Source organism: Heteronotia binoei, chromosome 3, assembly GCF_032191835.1.
Source record: "Heteronotia binoei isolate CCM8104 ecotype False Entrance Well chromosome 3, APGP_CSIRO_Hbin_v1, whole genome shotgun sequence".
In the NCBI taxonomy this organism is placed as follows: domain Eukaryota; kingdom Metazoa; phylum Chordata; class Lepidosauria; order Squamata; family Gekkonidae; genus Heteronotia; species Heteronotia binoei.
Window position 1 is genome coordinate 16,482,947 of NC_083225.1, and position 22,722 is coordinate 16,505,668.

Here is a 22,722-nt window from a genome sequence, read left to right on the forward strand (position 1 = left end):
TGAACATGTGCCTGACTGTTTGGAGGTGGGAAATCAAATGTTGCTTCAGAGGCAGGGGGGGGAAGGGGGGAAAGTTTCCGGAATTAACGTTGCCGATTCAAACCAGGGAACTGCCAGGAATTGCTTTCCTAGAAATTGAAAGTGACAATGATATCTGGAAATCCTCCACATTGAAAAAAAAAAAAAGTTTTTTTCCTGTTCTGAATAGTGGGATAACGTCCCCCCCCCCCCCCCGATCCTGTGTTGATTGGAGAAGCAGACGCGTCACCTCAGATTTTTGGATGATCCGGCAATGCACATGTCTGCTGGGGCTTTTTTTTTTTTTAAAGGTGGGAGGGGCAGTAAACATTCCAAGGGGCAGTATCGTGCGTGAGCTGTCCAAACAGGAAAAAGCCGATCTTGTGCCCCTTCTTTGAAATAGGGCCGGACTTTCTGCACTGTCAAATTAATGCGGCATTGATCCGCAGCAAGCCGGGATGACCCTGGATGATGCTCGAGTGCCAGATGTGGATGTCTGGACGAACACATTCAATCCGTCAGCGAGACGCAGCTGTGTCGCCACTAATGGTACGTCTGACTGCACCCTATGGTTCTTTGGAATACAGTCTGAATACTACTGGGGACGCAAGTCAACATTGTAATGCAACAAAAAGTCAGTGTGAATAAATCACTCAACCCACTTGTGTTTGAATTAAAGTTACGCGCTGTCACCCATTTTCCTTTGCCAAAATCCACAGCTTCTAACTGTAGAAGCCAGCTTCCTTTCAGGAGTGAGGAGACCTTTCTGAATATTCTTGTTTTGTTTACTCGTTGGGAGGGGGGGGGGAAAGCGATAAGACGTACTGTAGCTCTAGATAGGGTGTGATTGCAAAACACCATTATAGATAGCAGGATATCAGTGGCTAGCAGGATATTCTTTTGCAAAGTCAGAGTTATTTGCTAGGCTCTGTGCACTGTTTTTCTCTCTGAAAGCAGAGGTTTTTTTTTTTTTTTTAAGTATCTGAAATGTGAAGGTCAGGGAGAAAGTGCGCTGTTGGCCTTAACCGAGAAGAAAAATGAGGAGCCATATCACAAACTGGGGGAAAAGAGTGAGTCTGTTTCACTAAGACTTCATCTAATCTTAGCTGCTTTGTGCACATCTATCCTAAGTACCCACAAGAGAATCTGACAGTGAGTTGAGCTAGTGGAGCCGCACTTTGGGTACCACTTGTTTGTTTGTTTTTCCCCAGCACAGGATTTACTGTTGGAAATCTGGACAGGGGGACACTGGTTCACCAGGCCTGCAGGGCTTGCCAGCCTCCAGGTGGGGCCTGGAGATCTCCTGGAATTACACCTAACCTTCAGAGGACAGAGAAAGCTTCCCCTGGAGAAAGCATTTCCTTTGGAGGGTGTCCCCTGTAGCTTCAGACCCTGCTGAGGTCTTTCCCTTCCCTAAGCTCCTCCCTTAAAATCTTTCAGAATTCTTAACCCCAGCCCAGCCACGGAACTTAGAATCACAGAATCCAAGAATCACAGAGTCGGAAGGGGTCATACAGTCTTTCTGGTCCAACCCCCTGTTCAATGCAGGATCAGCCTAGAGCAGGGATGGCCAAACTGTGGTTCGGGAGCCACATGTGGCTCTTTCACATATATTGTGTGGCTCTTGAGGCCTCCACCACCCTGTCAGCTAGCTTGGAGAAGGCACTTCTCTCTTTAAATAACTTCTCCAAGCCAAGCCATCCAGCGGCTTGCAAAATGCATTCAAAGTTGCTTTCTTTCCACCTCTCCCTCCTCCCTCCCTCCCCCATCTATTTGCTTTCCTTCCTTCCCTCTTTCCTTCCTTCTTTCCCTCCCTCCCTCCCTCCCTCCCTCCTTCCTTCCTTCCTTCCTGACAAGTGAGGGGGAGTTCACCACTTCCCTCAGTAGCTGAATCCACCGTCGAACAACTCTTACTGCGGAATTTTTTCCGTAATATCCCACCCTCAATTTAAACCCATTATAAGAGTCCTTTCCCCTGCTGCTGTCATGACTCAGGGGGGTCTTACCACTTGCTGCCACCACTCTGGGTTACGGGTTCCCCTTGAGAAGGCCCAGAGTTCCCTCCCAAGCTCTTCAGCCCTCCTGTAGCTTAGGCCAAATAATAGGCGTGAGGACCAGGAAGAGTGAACAACAACAAAAAGGTTTATTTCAGTGCAATAAAAGTTAACAAGGTGCAATAAAACCATAAAAGGGTGAAGGGAAAATAAACAAATGCCCTAATGGGTCTGAACTTACTGTCCCTACTGTCTCAGTCACACCTAGGACTTGATGACAGCCTTGGTGCCTTCGGTGACGGCACACTTGGCCAGTTCCCTGGGCAGCAGGAGGTGCACGGTGGTCTGGATCTCGCGGGAGGTGATAAGAACATAAGAGAAACCATGTTGGATCAGGCCAATGGCCCATCCAGTCCAACACTCTGTGTCACACAGTGGCAAAAATGTTTATATATACACACACACTGTGGCTAATAGCCACTGATGGACCTCTGCTCCATATTTTTATCTAAACCTGTCTTGAAGGTGGCTATGCTTGTGGCCGCCACCACCTCCTGTGGCAGTGAATTCCACATGTTAATCACCCTTTGGGTGAAGAAGGACTTCCTTTTATCTGTTTTAACCTCTCTGCTCAGCAATTTCATCTAATGCCCACGAGTTCTTGTATTGTGAGAAAGGGAGAAAAGTACTTCTTTCTCTATTTTCTCCATACCATGCATTATCTTGTAAACCTCTATCATGTCACCCCGCAGTCGACATTTCTCCAAGCTAAAGAGTCCCAAGCGTTTCAACCTTTCTTCATAGGGAAAGTGTTCCAGCCCTTTAATCATTCTAGTTGCCCTTTTCTGGACTTTTTGAGGTGCGGCGACCAGAACTGCACACAGTACTCCAAATGAGACCGCACCATCTATTTATACAGGGGCATTATGATACTGGCTAATTTGTTTTCAATTCCCTTCCTAATAATTCCCAGCATGGTGTCATTTTGGAGCATTTTGGAGTGATGGTGGAGCACTTGTTGTAGTGGGCCAGGCGGGAGGCTTTAGGGGCGATGCGCTTGAAGATGTCGTCAACGAAGGGGTTCATGATGCTCATGGCCTTGGAGGAAATGCCTGTGTCCGGGTGTGGCTGCTTCAGCACCTTGTACATGTAGATGGAATAGCTCTCCTTGCGGCTCTTCTTGCGCTTCTTGTCGCCCTTTGAAGCAGAAAAATAATGAGGTCTGCACACATTGCTGGTATGAAATGAGATTTACTTTGATACCAAGGCAGAACTTAGCCGGCCATGGGCCTCCAAAATGACTAAGTTAAGTTATTTTACACATAGTCCATTTTTATTCACACCCAAAACAAGCAGGCAGCCCCCCCCCCAAGCATATCTGACTCAACATTCCCCACCCCCTTGCTCGCCTTCTAGTATTTTTCCATACTCCCTGTCTCCATGCGTTATCAGCTCTTGCAAGAAGCTTCTTAGTAAGGCCTTTGTGCTATCCAATACACATATATGAATCCACACCCACTGAAAGACTCTCTGCTTCTAACAAACATTGCATCAGACACCCTCTTTTTGAAGGCAAAAGCATGCCTTCATTCATTATTATAGGGGTATTCATTTATTATTCAGGGGTCCCCCTTCACCTTCTTCTGCGCCTTCATGATCGCCTTTTTGGAGCCCTTCTTAGGGGCTGGACCCTCTAAGGGCAACTGTCTCTTCCTGGCAGCAGCTCCTCCTCAGCTCTGCCTCTTAGGAAAATAACACACCCTGCCTGGGTTTGGCCTTTATATATTCTCATCCCAGGCCCCACCCCTCTCTGGGCCTGTTTCCCTCCAAAACACTTGCTACCCAATCAGAGGGACAGAGGGGATCCTGGGAAATGTAGGCTCTTCCCAGTAACTCCTAAGCAGGCCTCCCTGGGGTCTGCAGGCCTCACTAGGCCAACATGAATAGCTCCCTGTCCTTCAGCCTCCTCTTCTCCGGACTGAACCTTCCCAAGTCCCTCAGCTTTTCCTCCTAGAGCTTGGTCTCCAGGCCCCTGAGCATCCTTGTCACTCTCCTCTGCACCGGCTCCATTCCTTCCACATCCTTCTTGAAGTGAGGCCTCCAGAACTGCGGAACTTTGGTGAAGTTAGTTGTTGTTGTTGTTGCTAATCTAGAATGTCTCAAGAAATGTTCGAGCCAAGGAGAATGGGCATTTTGCAATAAGACTAGCAAAATTTTCCCAATGGATTCTACCTGTCACCATTGAGGTCACATTGCAACATACATTAGGGAGCATACATGCACATAACGGCATGGCGATCTGAGTGTTTTCCCCGATAAGTCAGATATATTTTTAAAACTGCACCTAACAACCAATGTACAGTTACCAGTACAAGGAAACTGATTGCTCCCGATACATCTATGCTGCCAGCGAATCTGACCTAAAACCAAACACTTTCCGTGGAATTTCTGTCAGCACCGGAGCAAAAACTTCAAAGGAATTTTGAAGGGAGCCAAAAGAGTTTTGATCAGACTTGGGAAAAAAAAATTGTGGTGGGCTTCCTCACATTTTCTGATTGCAGCAACTGAAGAGCAGAGATCTGTGCCATCTGCACCATTCATGGGAGGAAAGGGGATGAAGTGAAATAACACTTTTTTTTTTATTTTTAACTACACGCCCAGAATGAAGAAGAGTGCATGGGGTGGGGGGGGGGAGGGGTGAGTCTACTTTTGGCAGGCTTACACAATGTGATAGGATGTTAAAGATAGACATGACAATGCATTTCCATTTCCTACCTCTCTATGCATGGCGAGAAGCCCCGTGCCTAGCAAACAAAGGCTTCCACAACAGCAGACAAAAGAAAACCTGAGGATATGCCCAAAGAGCAGTTTTAAAAATATCTCCTTCATTTCAATGCAAGGAGCCGCTTTAGGGACCTCATGCTTGAACATCTGCTTGTAACGTGCCTCAGTGGACTGAGATAAGGGAGGGACGGTGGCTCAGTGGTAGAGCATCTGCTTGGTAAGCAGAAGGTCCCAGGTTCAATCCCTGGCATCTCCAAAAAAGGGTCCAGGCAAATAGGCATGAAAAACCTCAGCCTGAGACCCTGGAGAGCGGCTGCCAGTCTGAGTAGACAATATTGACTTTGATGGACCAAGGGTCTGATTCAGTAGAAGGCAGCTTCATATGTTCATATCAGACGCTTCCTGAGGAAACCCCACTGGTCCAGCAATCATGATGACCCCGAGACGTGAACAACACTGTGCCTGTCCCACTCTGTACTTTTTTGAACATATGAAGCTGCCTTCTACTGAATCAGACCTTCAGTCCATCAAAGTCAGTCTTGTCTACTCAGACTGGTAGCAGCTTTCCAGGGTTTCAAGCTGAGGTTTTTCACACCTACTTGCCTGAACCCTTTGTAGTTGGAAATGCCAGGGATTGATGCTCAACCACGGAGCCACCATCCGTACTTCTATCACTTTGCATATTTCTCTGCTTCTCCAGTAAACACATGCAGGATTTATAATGCCAAATCAGGGCTATCTAGGGTTGCCAAGTCCAATTCAAGAAATATCTGGGAACTTTGGGGGTGGAGCCAGGAGACTTTGGGGGTGGAGCCAGGAGACATTAGGGGTGGAGCCAAGATCGAGGCTGTGACAAGCATCGTTGAACTCCAAAGGGAGTTCTGGCCATCCCATTTAAAGGGACGGCACACCTTTTCAATTCCTTCCTTCCATAGGAAATAATGAAGGATAGGGGCACCTTCTTTTGCGGCTCATAGAATTGGACCCCCTGGTCCAATCTTTTTGAAACTTGGGGGGTATTTTGGGGAGAGGCACTAGATACTATACTGAAAATTTGGTGCCTCTACCCCAAAATAAGCCCCCCCCAGAGCCCCAGATATCTGCAGATCAATTCTCCATGATTTTCTATGGGAATAAATCTCCCTAGGGAATAACAAAGTTCCCAGCAGACATTTGCCTCCCCTCCCCCCGCTTTCTGATGACCCTGAAGCGGGGGAGGGGCTCCGAACCAGGGGATCCCCTGCCCCCACCTGGGGATTGGCAACCCTAGGGATATCCTGCAAATTTTCATAATCTGAGTTACTGAATTCTGATTTTGCTGTGACATAACTCATAAACCGTTTCTCCCCACATGTCCCCCAGAGAGTGCTCAGATCGGGATCGCAAAATCTATTCGCAATCCCTGGGCCGAAGGAGGCCCGATTGAAATCAACTAGAGACAGGGCCTTCTCAATTGTAGCCCCCTGCTGGTGGAACCAACCGCCGGATGAAGTGAGGGCCTTGCAGAACCTTGTGCAGTTCCTCAGGGCCTGCAAGACTGTCCTCTTCCGGCTGGCATTCAATTGACTCGGCACCGGTATTCAAAAGTGGAAGAAGGCCGTCGCCACCAGAACAGCATCAACTCAACGTTCTGCTTTTTGTTTTAACTGTTTTAATCATTGTATATTTATTTTATTACTGAACGTGTCATTTTAATACTCATTAATGTAATTGTTTGTGGGATTTTATGTTGTGAGGGCGGGATAGAAATCAAATCAAATCAAATCAAATAAAAATAAAGAAATAAAATAAACGTTTTGACACTTCTCAGTTTTCATTTGCTTTGTATTTACAAGTTCCATTCCTGGCACCTCCACGGATAGGCTCGCAGCAGTGGATCATGTGTTTCGCATGGACAAAGTTCCAAGTTTCTGCACTTGGTGCTTGCAGATAAAAGGGTCAGGTAGTGGGTGACGTGAAAGACCAGGTGGGCAGGCATGTTGGTCTGAAGCAATAGAACAAAATTTGAGCCCAGTGGCACCTTTAAGACCAACAAAGTTTTAGTCAAGGTCCAAGCTGTTGTGGGCATGCACTCTTAGAATCATAGAGTTGGAAGGGACCTCCAGGGTCATCTAGTCCAACTCCCTGCACAGTGCAGGAAACTCACAAATACCTCCTTCTAAATTCACAGGATCTTCATTGCTGTCAGATGGCCATCTAGCCTCTGTTTAAAAACCTCCAAGGAAGGAGAGCCCATCACCTCCCGAGAAAGCCTGTTCCACTGAGGAACCACTCTAACTATCAGGAAGTTCTTCCTAATGTTCAGCCGGAAACTCTTCTGATTTAATTTCAACCCATTGGTTCTGGTCCTACCTTCTGGGCCCCCCCAGTGAATCATAGAATCATAGACTCGGAAGAGACCTCCAGGGTCATCTAGTCCAACTCCCTGCACAATGCAGGAAATTCACAAATACCTCCCTCCACATGCCTCCAGTGGCCCCTTCTCCATGCCCAGATGATGGCAAAACCTACCCCCCGGGACCCTGGCCAAACTGGCCTGGAGAAAAACTGTGGCGATCAGCATTTCTTTGGGCATGCAAAAAGGGCCAGGAGAACTAAGCACTGATGCGACCCTTCCTGACTCCCCTCTCATGATCCGCCTAAGTTCACAGAATCATCATTGCTGTCAGACGGCCATCCAGCTTCTGCTTAAAAAGTCAAAAATCCTCCCTCTAAGCTATGGAGTCTTGTGAGCAAAAATGCTGCTTTGTAAGCTCCTGGCGTTAGAGTTGCGAGCAAGTGATTTGGCTGCTGCGTGAATTAGTTTGCTCTGAGATCATCTTTCCTGAGCTAAGACAAAAATGTGTGAGCCAAAAGCTAAAAAAAATTGTGAGCTAGCTCACAGTAACTCAACTCAGAAGGAACGCTGGCCACCTTCCAGGGAAGTGTGTTCCACAGAGGAACCACTCTGTCAGGAAGTTCTTCCTAAGTTTTAGTCAAAAGCTCTTTTGATTTAATTTCAACCCATCAGTTCTGGTCCATCCCTCTGGGGCAACAGAAAATAACTCCGCACCGTCCTCTACAAGACACCCCTTGAAGTACTTGAAGATGGTGATCATATCACCTCTCAGCCACTTCCTCTCCAGGCTAAATATCCCCAGCTCCTTCAACCTTTCCTCATAGGACTTGGTCTCCAGACCTCTCACCATCTTTGTTGCCCTCCTCTGGACACATTCCAGCTTCTCTTCTTCAGATACAGTGAAATGTATGTAACCAGTCCATACATACAGGTAGTGGTTGAGCAGCAAATTCACATACAACAGAATGAAGATATTTAACAGGTGCAAGGACAAAGAGGAATAAAAAGCTTAGTTTATATGGTTACCATTTAACTCCAGGGGAGGGGCAACATAGTGAAGCAAATAAATGTATCAGAATGGAGATTGATGTGTAAATGCTGAGGGTAATTAAATGCTGAGACCCTGAAAAGTTGCTAGACCAGTGGTCTGCTTGAGCATATGGTGGGTTCAGGTATTCAGGAAGAAGAAGAAGAAGATGATGATGATACTGGATTTATAACCCGTCCTATATGCTGAATCTCAGCTTCTCAGAGTAGTCACAATCTCCTTTACCTCCCCCCCCCCCCACACACACACAACAGACACCCTGTGAGGTGGGTGGGGCTGAGAGAGCTCTTACAGCAGCTGCCCTTTCAAGGGCAACTCCTGTGAGAGCTATGGCTGATCCAAGGCCATTCCAGCAGCTGCAAGTGGAGGAGTGGGGAATCAAACCCACTTCTCCCAGATAAGAGTCTGTGCCCTTAACCACTACACCAAACTGGCTCTCAAGACAAATTCTCTTTGCTCTTGTGGGGTCAAGTTCCTCACAGGTCTTTCTGTTCTAGTGAACCACTAGATGAGAAGCTATCTGTAGCATTGCCCAATGGCTTTTCAAGACAAAGCTGAAATCCTAAACAATAAGTCCCATTGAAGTCAATGGAGCTTACTTCTCAGTAGAGAGGAACAGTAGGGCATTGAAATGAACAAGAAACAAATCAAAAAACTATACAGAGGACTCTGCCATAATGAGACACCACTATCTAGTGTGGTAATGCAGTGCTCTGACTTCATGGCTCTACGGTTGCTAACCCTGGCTTGTGGAATCATAGAGTCATAGAGCTGAAAGGGATCTCCAGGGTCATCTAGTCCAAACCCCTGCACAATGCAGGAAACTCACAAACGCCTCCCCCTAAATTCACAGGATCTTCATTGCTGTCAGATGGCCATCTAGCCTCTGTTTAAAAACCTCCAAGGAAGGAGAGCCCACCACCTCCCAAGGAGGAAGCCTGTTATAATCATAGAAGAGTTGGAAGGGACCTCTAGGGTCATCTAGTCCAACCCACTGCACAATGCAGGAAACTCACAAATACCTCCCCCCAAATTCACAGGATCTTCATTGCTGTCAGATGGCCATCTAGCCTCTGTTTAAAAACCTCCAAGGAAGGAGAGCCCACCACCTCCCAAGGAGGAAGCCTGTTATAATCATAGAAGAGTTGGAAGGGAACTCTAGGGTCATCTAGTCCAACCCACTGCACAATGCAGGAAACTCACAAATACCTCCCCCCAAATTCACAGGATCTTCATTGCTGTCAGATGGCCATCTAGCCTCTGTTGAAAAACCTCCAAGGAAGGAGAGCCCACCACCTCCCAAGGAGGAAGCCTGTTCCACTGAACAGTCCTAACAGTCAGGAAGTTCTTCCTAATGTTGATAAGATATCTAGGCTCTGCTCCAGGCCCGTAGCTACAGTGGGGCTTGGAGGGGAAGGCTGCTCCATTCAACCCCCCCCCCTCCATCTACATGGCCCCTCCATTGGAGTTCCTCAAGTTTTCTCCCTTTGCTCACCACCACTGCTCTGAACAAGTGCAGCATTGTTACTCTAGGAGCTTCGGTGTGTGTGTGTGTGGGGGGGAACTCACACATATCTTTCCCTCTACATCCCAGTGACCCCATTCCATGCCCAGAAGATGGCAAAACGCCTTTAAGATCCCTGGCCAAACTGGAGATCCGGGGGTGGAGTCTGGTTTGGGGAAGGGAGGGACCTCAGTAGGGTATACTGCTGTACAGCCCAGCTGCCAATGTAGCCATTTCCTCCTGGAGAACTATCTCCGTGGTCTGGAGATGAACTGTAATTCCAGAAGACTGCCATAACCGACCTGGAGTTCGGCAACCCTATCGATGACATTTCAGTACTCCCCCTCCCACCCAAAATGGACTCAGGGCAGAGATTTAAATTCCCAAAATCTCCCCATCAGTTATGTGCTCTTGATACAAGTTATGCTGAACACAAACTCCTAGCCAAAAGAGTCCTTCATGAGAACCCAGGGCCTTAAAGTCTTTCCAGTGCCTGCTGCCTTTAACATTAGAAGAAGATGATATTGGATTTATATCCCGCCTTCCACTCCGAAGAGTCTCAGAGCGGCTCACAATCTCCTTTCCCTTCCTCCCCCACAACAGACACCCTGTGAGGTAGATGAAGATATTGGATTTATATCCCACCCTCCACTCCGAAGAGTCTCAGAGCGGCTCACAATCTCCTTTCCCTTCCTCCCCCACAACAGACACCCTGTGAGGTAGATGAAGATATTGGATTTATATCCCGCCCTCCACTCCGAAGAGTCTCAGAGCGGCTCACAATCTCCTTTCCCTTCCTCCCCCACAACAGACACCCTGTGAGGTAGATGAAGATATTGGATTTATATCCTGCCCTCCACTCTGAAGAGTCTCAGAGTGGCTCACAATCTCCTTTACCTTCCTCCCCCACAATAGACACCCTGTGAGGTAGATGAAGATATTGGATTTATATCCCGCCCTCCACTCCGAAGAGTCTCAGAGCGGCTCACAATCTCCTTTACCTTCCTCCCCCACAACAGACACCCTGTGAGGTGGGTGGGGCTGAAGAGGGCTCTCACAGCAGCTGCCCTTTCAAGGACAGAGTCTCAGAGCGGCCTACAATCTCCTTTACCTTCCTCCCCCACAACAGTCACCCTGTGAGGTGGGTGGGGCTGGAGAGGGCTCTCACAGCAGCTGTCCTTCCAAGGACAGAGTCTCAGAGCGGCCTACAATCTCTTTTACCTTCCTCCCCCACAACAGTCACCCTGTGAGGTGGGTGGGGCTGGAGAGGGCTCTCACAGCAGCTGTCCTTCCAAGGACAGAGTCTCAGAGCGGCCTACAATCTCCTTTCCCTTCCTCCCCCACAACAGACACCCTGTGAGGTGGGTGGGGCTGGAGAGGGCCCTCACAGCAGCTGCCCTTTCAAGGACAGAGTCTCAGAGCGGCCTACAATCTCCTTTCCCTTCCTCCCCCACAACAGACACCCTGTGAGAAGGGTGGGGCTGGAGAGGGCTCTCACAGCAGCTGCCCTTTCAAGTACTGAGTCTCAGAGTGGCCTAAAATCTCCTTTTCTTTCCTCCCCCACAACAGACACCCTGTGAGGTGGGTGGGGCTGGAGAGGGACCTCACAGCAGTTGCCCTTTCAAGGACAGAGTCTCAGAGCGGCCTACAATCTCCTTTTCCTTCCTCCCCCACAACAGACACCCTATGAGGAGGGTGGGGCTGGAGAGGGCTCTTACAGCAGCTGCCCTTTCAAGGACAGAGTCTCAGAGCAGCCTACAATCTCCTTTTCCTTTCTCCCCCACAACAGACACCCTGTGAGGTGGGTGGGGCTGGAGAGGGACCTCATAGCAGCTGCCCTTTCAAGGACAGAGTCTCAGAGCGGCTCACAATCTCCTTTCCCTTCCTCCTCCACAACAGACACCCTGTGAGGTGGGTGGGACTGAGAGGGCTCTTCCAGCAGCTGCCCTTTTAAGGACAACCTCTGTCAGAGCTATGGTTGACCCAAGGCCATTCCAGCAGTTGCATGTGGAGGAGTGGGGAATCAAACCCAGTTCTTCCGGATAAGAGACCGCACACTTAACCACTACACCAAACTGGCTCTTAGGGTGTGGCTGTGCCCAAATCTTGTAAATTTTATAATGATTTTTTTTTCCCAAAAACAAAATCCTGCCAGAAATATAGCCAGCTACGAGGCAGGGACAACCTCTCAGTCTCATATTCCCAGACACTGAAAATTGCCTCTGCTCTTTTTTTCTCTTTCCCCCTTCTACCTTTCTGGCGTAGCAAGAACCTTTCCTCTACGAACTGAAAGCTGCAAGATGCGCTTTAAGAAACATTTCCGAGACTCTCGGCTGGGTCCAGCATTTCGCAAGCGAGTTGGGTCGTTTTGTGATGTTTCCACTCTGTTTATGCGGCAATCCTTCTTTTGCTAACTGCATTCGCAGGAGAGCTGTAAATCACATTGACCTGCAAGACTCTCACTTAGATTTGACATTTTCTCATTTGCGGCTGCTGTTATGACACTTTCCTAAACTGTGAGGATGCAAGTACAGTGATCGGTATCGCCATTTGTTCTGGGGACAGGGATTCATACACTGTAATGCCTTTGTCTGAGTCTTAAGGACAAGAGAAAGGGCAGTTCTGAGCATGACAAACTTAGGATTTTTCCTCAAGGGCGGACCTTTTCAGAGAGAGGGGAGAAAAGCTGAAAGTTGGGTCGTGAGCCCACCCTGTAAGATGGGCAGAACCCATCTGGCCACCAATGGGGATGGTACTGGGATATTTGGTTAATGCAGTAGAGCTTGCCCAGTCATAGAAACATGATCCTGGGGGCAGTAAATAAATCTCTCACGGAGTATATTACGTAAGGGTCAAAACTTACATTTATTTGAGTAGATTCAGTTCCCATTTAGTTTGCAGTCAAGGGAGGGGGGGAGAAGTCTAATCTAAAGAGTACTTTCCACATACACCTGCTGATGCGACCTTGGGTCAGCCACAAGTTCTCTCAATAGTAATAATAAATACAACCAGAACCAGTGTGAAAGTAAGCTATAAAGTAACCACCGGAAGCAATGAAACTTTCATGCAAAGTGTGTAAATATGTGTTTTAGTGAAAATTAAACACAACAAAACTAAGGAACATTATTCAGTACCTGGAATTTCCCCACAAAGTCTCTCAACAGTCTTAGATAGTTGGACTTGATGAAGACGTGGGTGAAATCTTTAATCCCTTAGTGTTCCACTCGTGATTGTATGGAGAGAATAAGGAACCACTTTAAAAGGACTCCTCACAGTTTCGCTTTCTTCCTCAGCCTCCTTCTCCCGATGTTACATGGCGCCACAGCTCTACTCTTTATGACATGAATCAACGCATGTCGGTAGCATGCCAGTAGCATGGATCAACAGAGAGCCGGTAGCAGCAGATCAGAGCATGCATTGATCCATGTCGTAAAGAGTAGAGCTGTGGTTCCATGTAACGTCGGAAGAAGGAGGCTGAGGAAGAAAGCGAAACTGTGAGGAGTCCTTTTAAAGTGGTTCCTTATTCTCTCCGTACAATCATGAGTGGAACACTAAGGGATTAAAGACTTCACCCACATCTTCATCAAGTCCAACTTTCTGTTGAGAGACTTTGTGAGAAAATTTCAAGTATTGAATGTTTAGTATTCCTTAGTTTTCTTGTGTTTAATTTTCACTAAAACGCATATTTACATGCTTTGCATGAAAGTTTAATTGCTTCCGGTGGTTACTTTATGGAGAGCTGGTAGCAGCAGATCGGAGCATGTGTTGATCCATGTCATAAAGAGTAGAGCTCAGGAGAAGGAGGCTGAGAAAGAAAGCGAAACCATGAGGAGTCATTTTAAAAGTGGTTCCTTAATCCCACCCTTCACTACCCAAAGGAATCTCAGTGTGGCTGACAATTTCCTTTCCTTTCCTTTCCCTTCCCCTTCCCACAACAGTCACCCTATGAGGTAGGTGGAGCTGTGAGAGCTCTAATGGAAACTGCTCTTGAACAGAACTTGCAAATGACTCAAGGTCACATTATCAGGTGCATGTGGAGGAATGGGGAATCAAACCCTAATCTCCCAGATTAGACTCCACACTCTTCACCACCACAGCACCAAACCGGCTATCACATTACAATCTTTCAAGGGCCAAAGCTTCCTTTGCCCAATACCAAGAACTGGGTACAAACCCAGAAGCCCCTTAAGGTCCAACAAGATTTGGGGGGTATAGGCTGTCCAGGGCCAAAGGCGGCTAAGAGGTGATAGAATCCCCATCTTCAAGGACTTGGAGGGCTGTCATATAGAGGATGGTGTGGAGTTGTTTTCTGTGGCCCCAGAAGGAAGGACCAGAACCAACGGTTGAAATTAAATCAAAAAGGTTTCTGGCTCAACATCAGGAAGAACTTCCTGACCATTACAGCAGTTCCTCAGTGGAACAGGCTTCCTCAGGAGGTGGTGGGCTCTCCTTCCTTGGAGGTTTTTCCAACAGAGGCTAGATGGCCACCTGACAGCAATGCGGATCCTGTGAATTTAGGGGGAGGTGTTTGTGAGTTTCCTGCATTGTGCAGGGGGTTGGCCTATATGACCCCGGAGGTCCCTTCCAACTCTATGACTCTAAGATTCCTTTGCTGAGCAAGGCAAAACCCCTCGACCGGCAGTCCAGGCCTCACATCTGGCAACCTCCTCCGGATCACTCTGCTCAAGTAATAATATCAAGTAATAATAATAATAAAAACAACCACTCCCCGCAAGTGCACCTTGGCGTTGCCTTTATATTCCTGTGGCGTTTTCCTTTCACGGTATTTGCATTATTATTTAAATGCTGGTCTCCCAAATCCAAATCAAATATTATTATGAATATTAGCATTAGGCAGTTCTCTACCAATTACACAGCTATTTGCATACATTTTAATTCTTTATTTCCCCTCCTGCTGCACGAGGAAAATTGATCACTGCATTAGGTAAATATGATTTTTTTCTGTTTTGTTAGTGGGAATGCAAGGGGAATGAAGAACGCCACGACACTTGTCGGATGGTGGATGCTGGAAGGGTGTATTTGCATCCCTTTCACCTGTGGTTCACACGGGAATGTTTCCTTTTACCATGTACTTTATTACTAATCTCATTGGCAAGTACTTTGTTATTTGACCCCAGCTAATGTAGTTGTTTTTGTTTTGTGATGCGTGGTGTGTTTTTTTCCCCCTTCCAGCTCTCTTGAGAGTCTCTCCAGGGTTTTGTTGCCCTCAATGTTTCCTTTTCTTTGTGCTTTCAAAATGCTTTCCATTTTGTCCTTGGTGGTGTTCCGGACTCTTTTGCCTGTTCGCATTGGCCTTTGTTCTTCATAGCCTTCCATAATAATGTCAGTTACAATCTCTCTCAAATGGCTGCAAAATAAGTTCCCACTTTTGCATTGAAGTTGCTTCAGGAAAGAGATTTAACGGAATGCTATCAACATTCTTCAGCGAAGGTCAGTTGTTTGGAAGTAATATCATTAAAAAAAAGAAAGGAAGGAAGGAAGAAATTATATGTACATACACACAAACATGCTTTTCACTTAACACATAGTTTCAAGAGCTTATTAACAGACAATGCTTTTGTGCATCCTCTAAAAAATTACCCACTTGGCAGTCACTTCATTTACGTATTATTTTTTTACGTATTATTTTAACACCCCTTTGGGGTGTTCACAGAGACTTAGAGTCCAGTCCCCCATTTTATCCCGACAACAACCTTGCAAGGTAGGCTTGGCCAAGAGTGTGACTGGTCCAAGGATACCCAGATCATCAGAGTCTGAATCTGAGTCTTCCCAGTCTTCCCAGATGCTCTGCTATGTTGGTCCTAGACTCATAGAATCATAGAGTTGGAAGGGACCTCCAGGGTCATCTAGTCCAACCCCTTGCACAATGCAGGAAATAAGGAAGGAAGGAAAGAGCCAGAGCTTCCTTTGAAGCCAGCTATCCCTCCCCTGCCTTCCTCCTCAAGTGAGGAGCATCAGCCAATGGAGAAAACAGAGTCTTTGCTCTGTAGCTCCTGTGCAATTGAGCAAGCCTTGCCAAGCAAGCTGTTATGCAGAAGGAAGCGAGAGAGAGGGAGAAGGAAGCAGTTGACAGCCAGTTGCTCAGGGGCCTAATAAGAGCCCTCCAGGGGCCTGATTTGGCCCCCGGGCTGCATGTTTGACACCCGTGACCCATATGTTGGTACTCTTTTTGGCATACTGTTGTCAGCTGGGTGGGTGGGTTTTGAAGTCTGCTTCCTTCATGTTCCCTGCACGTTTCATGGAAAAGTGCACTGCAAAACATTTGATGGCAGAAAGTGCCTTCAGGTCACAGCTGACTTACCTGGAGGGGTTTTCAAGGCAAAAGACACCCCGAGGCGTTGGCCTCTGCCTGCCTCTGAGCTATGCCCCTGGGCTTCCTCGGAGGTCTTGCGTCCCAGCGCGAAGCAGGGCTTCTGAGATCTGGCATGACTGGGTGAGCTGGGGCCAGCCAGGGCAGGCTGCAAATCGTTTGACCTCATCGACATGATCAACAGACGCATCAGTCACAGCCCTCTTTTGCATACGTCCCGCTCGTCAGGCTGAGGGTCTTGGGAGGGGCTGGGAGATGGCTCTGGGATGTCTTTTCAAGGGGCAGGTGCACCTCAGACTGGGTCAGTGTTGGGGTTTAATAATAATAATAATAATAATAATAATAATAAATTTATTTTATATCCCGCCCTCCCCCGCCAAAGGCAGGCTCAGGGCGGCTCACAGGACATGGTATAGCCATGATTTCAATAAAATATAGGGTTGCAACTGACTCAGGTGGGGGCAGGGGATCCCCTGGTTTGGAGGCCCTTCCCCCGCTTCAGGGTCGTCAGAAAGTGGGGGGAGGGGAGGGAAGTGTCTGCTGGGAACTCTGTTATTCCCTATTGAGATTTATTCCCGTAGAAAATCATGGAGAATTGATCAGCAGGTATCTGGGGCTCTGTGGAGGCTTTTTTTTGGGGTAGAGGCACCAAATTTTCAGTACTGCATCTAGTGCCTCTCCCCAAAATACCCTCCAAATTTCAAAAATATTGGACCAGGGGGTCCAATTCTATGAGCCCCGAAAGAAGGTGCCCCTATCTTTCATGATTTCCTATGGAAGGAAGGAATTGAAAAGGTGTGCTGTCCCTTTAAATGTGATGGCCAGAGCTCCCTTTGGAGTTCAATTATGCTTGTCACACCCTGGCTCCTGGCTCCACCCCAATGTCTTCTGGCTCCACCCCCAAAGTCTCCTGGCTCCACCCCCAAAGTCCCCAGATATTTCTTGAATTGGACTTGGCAACCCGAATAAAATACAATCAGTGCAATAAAACAGATTAAAATACAGTTAAATTACATTTATAAATTAAGTTAAAAATTAGATAAAACAGTTAGCCATTATAAGTTATTAATTAAGGTGCTACAATTCAGAGACAGGTGTAGGATGGCTAGAAGTCAATTTAGCCGGGTTCCATCTTAAAAGCGAGCTGAAAGAGGGCGGTTTTGCAAGCCCTGCGAAACTGATTCAGGTCCCACAGGGCTCGCACCTCCTCTGGGAGTTGATTCCACCATCGGGGGGGGGGGGGGGGGCATTGTTGAGAAGGCTTGCTCCCTCGTTGTTTTCAACCTAGCCTCTCTTGGTTCAGGGATTTTTAAAAGGTTTTTGGGAACTGGATCTCAGTGCTCTCTGGGGAACATATGGGGAGAGGCGGTCCCTGGGTAGGCAGGTCCTCGGCCATAAAGGGCTTTAAAGGTAATAACCAGCACCTTATAACGAACTCGATACACAACTGGCAGCCAGTGCAGCTCCCGCAGCCTAGGCTGCACATGTTCCCACCGAGGTAGTCCCACTAACAGCCTGGGTTTAGAGATACTTTTAGCAGAGTTGTGTGGAGAGAACCACAAAAACAAGCCAGGCAGACGTTTTAGCTTAAGAATAAAGTAGTTTACTTTTACTATGAGGAAAGGGTAGACTGCGATTACTAGAAAACGAAAGAAGGATTCATTATCCTATCTAGTCTCTAGACTACATCTCGACTCTCTTGAGTCCAAACTCTAACTGCATGGAGCTCTGAGGGCTTTACGCAAAGGGCAATAAAACTGACCAAATGGTTTCCCCCAGACCCCCTCCCAAATATATGGATTAGCCTATTAGGGCTTTGCTTCAATGGTCACTATACATAAGTGACACCCAGCCTGAGCGGGAAATACGTGCACACATTCTCATTGGCTCTGCCTCTCACTGGCTAAACATCAGCATGCATATACATACATTTAATTAACTCATGACAACAGGAAGTGAAATTGCAATAGAAACCCAACAGTCAGAGGGAGTTCTCCTCACCTCCATCCCCCTGCACAGCCCCTGCTCCGGCTGCTCCTCTCATCCTCTCTCTCGGAAACTCCAGGCCCGGCAGCACTGAGCTCTTCCTCCCCCGTGTGCATTACTGCTCCCTTTTAAAGGGAGCCCCATGGTGCAGAGCGGGAAAGCCGCCACACTGCAGTCGGAGCCCTCTGCTCACAACCTGAGTTCGATCCCAGCGGGAGCTGGTCTCAGGTAGTCGGCTCCAGGTCGACTCGGCCTTCCATCCTTCCGAGGTCGGTCAAATGAGCACCCAGCTTGCTGGGAGGGAAAGTATCATGACCGGAGTTACAGGAAGCGCCGCGGCTTTCGTGTAGCAAATGTAAACTGGGTTTTGAAGCTGCCTTCTACTGAATCAGACCCTGGGTCCATCAAAGTCAGTCTTGTCTTCTCAGACTGGCAGCGGCTCTCCAGGGTCTCAGGCTGAGGTTTTTCATGCCTGGACCCTTTTTAGTTGGCGATGCCGGGGATTGAACCTGGGACCTTCTGCTTACCAAGCAGATGCTCTACCACTGAGCCACCGTTTTAGCGATTTACGTTTGCTACACGAAAACCGCGACACTTCCTGTAACTCCGGCACAGATAGTGGGAAATCCGACGGATGCTGCGCAGAGAAGAGGATCGGGACCGCGGGCTAGGCTGTGTGCGAAATCGGTACAAGTCTGGCTCCCTGTTGCAGCATTCCGCTGTCTATCAGGCCTACTGTGACATCATCGTGCCAGCTCTGTTTAGACTATGGCCTGATTAGTTGTCTCTAGGGTTGCCAACCCCCAGGTGGGGGCAGGGGATCCCCCAGTTTGGAGGCCCTCCCCCCACTTCAGGGTCATCAGAAAGCGGGGGGGGGGAGATAAATGTCTGCTGGGCTCTCCATTCTTCCCTATGGAGACTGATTCCCATGGGGTATAATGGAGAATTGATCTGCGGGTATCTGGGGCTGGGGGGGGTGGCTGTTTTTTTAGGTAGAGGCACCAAATTTGCAGCAAAGCATCGCACATCTCTCCTCAAAAGGTCCTCCAAGATTCAAAAAGATTGGACAAGGGGGTCCAGCCCTATGACCCCGCAAAGAAGGTGCCCCTATCCTTCATTATTTCCAATGGAGGGAAGGCATTTAAAAAGGCGTGCGGTACCTTTAAATGTGATGGCCAGAACTCCCTTTGGAGTTCAGTTATGCTTGTCCCACCCTTGTTCCTGGCTCCACCCCCAATGTCTCCTGGCTTCACCCCCAAAGCCTCCTGGCTCCACCCCCAAAGCCCCCAGATATTTCTTGAATTGGACTTGGCAACCCTAGTTGTCTCCCACCTGAAATTGAGTAAATGTATTGTGTTGGTTTTAAACAATTTATTGATAGCATATGGTTACAATATTTAAATATATCCTTTCTATCTCTAACCCATATGTTATTTTCGATCCTCCTCCCTCCATTACTAGACTTCCCCCGAAGTTATATATTTAAGTTCAATTATAAAGGTACCCCAGCCAATCAAAGTTCAATGTCTTTCTCTTCCCCTTCATACTAAAAAATTGTCCAATGTCTTTTTACGTTTCACTCTTGCTCTATATATATCCTTTAAATTTCTTCCACTCATTTTTAAACACTTCTAAATCATAATCTCTTAAAGTTCTTGTTAACTTATCCATGTCACTCCACGATAAAACTTTCACGATCCAATCCCATTTCTCTGGTATTTTTTCTTGCTTCCACAACTGTGCATACAATGTCCTAGCAGCTGAGAGCAAATACCAAATTGAAGTCCTATCTTCTTTAGGAAATTTTTCTATTTGTAATCCTAGCAGAGACGTCTCTGCAACTTTCTTGAAATCATAACCCAAAGAGTAAATGTATTGTGTTAACGGTTTCATTTACTTCTAATTTTATTGCTTATTGTTGTTGTCCAAGTTTGGTGTAATCCGCCCTGAGCCCGCTCGTGGGATGGGGCAGACTAGAAATTAATAAAAAAGGAAAGAAAAGAATCGATTCGAAATTATTCATGTGACTTTTAGCCCACCCTTCCCCGCAAGGGGGCCTTATATGGTAATACTTCAAATGCAAAGGTATGTCTTGCTTAATCATGTTGTTCCTCCTGCACAGTGGAAAAGCTCATCAGGAACATTAACATTTCATGGAAACAAGGAGCAGAGGAGAAAGGCTCCTTTCACTCAGCCTGCTAAAGATGGCTTCGATGGTGGGAGACGGAGGGCAGTTTGAGGCGGAGGATGGGGTGGGGGAAACAGAACATCATGTGATGTGATGTAAGCCTTTGCTAATGCTGGAATGTCCACCAGCAGAAGATTCGGAATTTCCCGCGTCTCGCACCATTTCTTACTTCTAGCCTTTGGAACTTTTTTTTGGCATTTCAGTTATTTGGACTGACAGAGGTCTATCTGCTGGGGAGATTGTGTGTAGCACCTGCAGCTTGACCTTTGCGGGCAGGCATCTCCTTGTCAGAAAAGTTTGGCCTCTGAAGGGTGAGCACTAGATGTCTGGAAATGAGCACCGAGAACTGGGACGAGTGTTTCTTTCCCCGCAAATCATTACTCTAAACAGAAGACTTCTGTCTGTTTGTTTTTTTCAGGGCCCCGAAGAAGAGAACAGGCCGGGGAAATGAAATAAGGAATGATGCAAAGAATACAAGGGCCCCACGGTTTAGAATGACTTTCAAATTAGAAAATAAACCCCGGTCAATGAGAGGTGCCCTGCTAGAACATGGGCCAGTGATTTCAAAGAGCCTCAAGAAATGTCTGATGGAAAAGAGGTCTGTGCGACTCAAAGGTTGAGTCCAGACCACTGGCTCGGGGGGGGGGGGGGCAGAGTGCTGACCCGGAAGTGAGCCAATAGCAACAGAATCACCCTGGGGCATCCAGACAGCGTGTGGCCTGTCACCAGAACAGGAACAGGCTGTGGGTGCCTCGGAGGAGTGTCCACAGCGCTAGGGTTGCCAAGTCCCCAGCTTCCCACAGCGGGGGACTCTCTCTCACATGTGGAGCGCGCACGTGTTGCGATGATGTCACCCAGAAATGACATCATCAAAATTGTGGCACCCATGCTTGGCCGCTCTAGGCATTTCCAGGAAAACTCTATGGTTTTCCCAGACACTCTAGCCATTTTGGCAGGTTAAAACACTATGGTACCTATGACCATAGAGTTCTTACCTCCCAAATAACTAGAGCATCTGGAAAAACCATAGAGTTTTCCTGGAAATGCCTAGAGTGGCCCTGCATGGGTGCCGTCATTTTGATGATGTCACTTCCGGATGACATCATCGTACCAGTGACGTTGGGGGAGGTTCCCCCCGCCAGCCCAATGTGGGCCGGCGGGTTGGGAACCTCCCAGGCTGGAGAACCCCCACCCGGACCTGGGGATTGGCAGTCCTACACAGTGCTCATGTGCCTGTCCGCCGCTTCCCAGGGTGCTTTCTGGCCAACCAGATGGCTGGGGAGGTGCCTCAGAGACACCTTTTTAGCTGTGGCTGGAATGCAGGTAGGGATGGGGTGAGGGCGGGGGTGGGATGGGAGCCAGGTGTGTGCATTTGGACATGCCTTTCTGATCTGTTTGCCAGTCGTCCCTAGGGCAGCTTATATTGCCTGTCTGGAACCAGCCAAAGACTTGGATAGATTTTCCTCTTCTGTATGTAGAATATCAGTTAAATCTATATCAACATGCTTTCTCATCCTTTGTAGCTGCACTTGCTGATTGTCTTTGTGATCAGAGTTACACAAAGAGACTCACAGGCCAATCCTTCCAGGATGACAGTTCCAGAGTGTAGCTGTGTTGGTCAGCATCAGGGTAGCCGGATTCAAACCCAGTAGCACCGTAGAGACCGACAAAAGATTTGAGGCAACTCGGAAACCTTGTTGGACTTTAAAGCACTGTAGCAGGACAATTCTGTGCTAAATTATAGAATCATAGAGTTGGAAGGGACCTCCAGGGCCATCTAGTCCAACCCCCCTGCACAATGCAGGAAACTCACAAATCCCTCCCCCTAAATTCACAGGATCTTCATTGCGGTTAGATGGCCATCTAGCCTCTGTTTAGAAACCTCCAAGGAAGGAGAGCCCACCACCTCCCGAGGAGGAAGCCTGTTCCACTGTGGAATCGCTCTTAACAGTCATAAAATCATAGAGTTGGAAGGGACCTCCAGGGTCATCTAGTCCAACCCCCTGCACAATGCAGGAAACTCACAAACACCTCCCCCTAGATTCACAGGATCTAAATCAAAAGAGTAGTAGGACAATTCTGTGCTAAATTATAGAATCATAGAATCATAGAGTTGGAAGGGACCTCCAGGGTCATCCCCTGCACAATGCAGGAAACTCACAAATACCTCCCCCCAAATTCACAGGATCTTCATTGCTGTCAGATGGCCATCTAGCCTCTGTTTAGAAACCTCCAAGGAAGGAGAGCCCACCACCTCCCGAGGAGGAAGCCTGTTCCACTGTGGAATCGCTCTTAACAGTCATAAAATCATAGAGTTGGAAGGGACCTCCAGGGTCATCTAGTCCAACCCCCTGCACAATGCAGGAAACTCACAAACACCTCCCCCTAGATTCACAGGATCTTCATTGCTGTCAGATGGCCATCTAGCCTCTGTTTAAAAACCTCCAAGGAAGGAGAGCCCACCACCTCCCGAGGAAACCTGTTCCACTGAGGAATCGCTCTAACAGTCAGGAAGTTCTTCCTAATGCTGA

The 22,722-nt window shown here is 47.8% G+C and overlaps 1 protein-coding gene across 1 annotated transcript in view; it reads right to left on the minus strand.

The window, feature by feature from the left end:
• Window positions 1–2,276: 2,276 nt before the first annotated feature.
• LOC132569038 (histone H2B 1/2/3/4/6-like) overlaps window positions 2,277–22,722 on the minus strand; it is a 45,256-nt gene continuing 24,810 nt past the window's right edge. Inside the window, exons 2-4 of the mRNA XM_060235223.1 lie at window positions 3,650–3,721; window positions 3,019–3,209; window positions 2,277–2,379 (exon numbers count right to left, since the gene is read on the minus strand). Coding sequence (XP_060091206.1) covers window positions 2,277–2,379; window positions 3,019–3,209; window positions 3,650–3,721 — 366 coding nt within the window. The remainder of the gene's footprint in view (window positions 2,380–3,018; window positions 3,210–3,649; window positions 3,722–22,722) is intronic.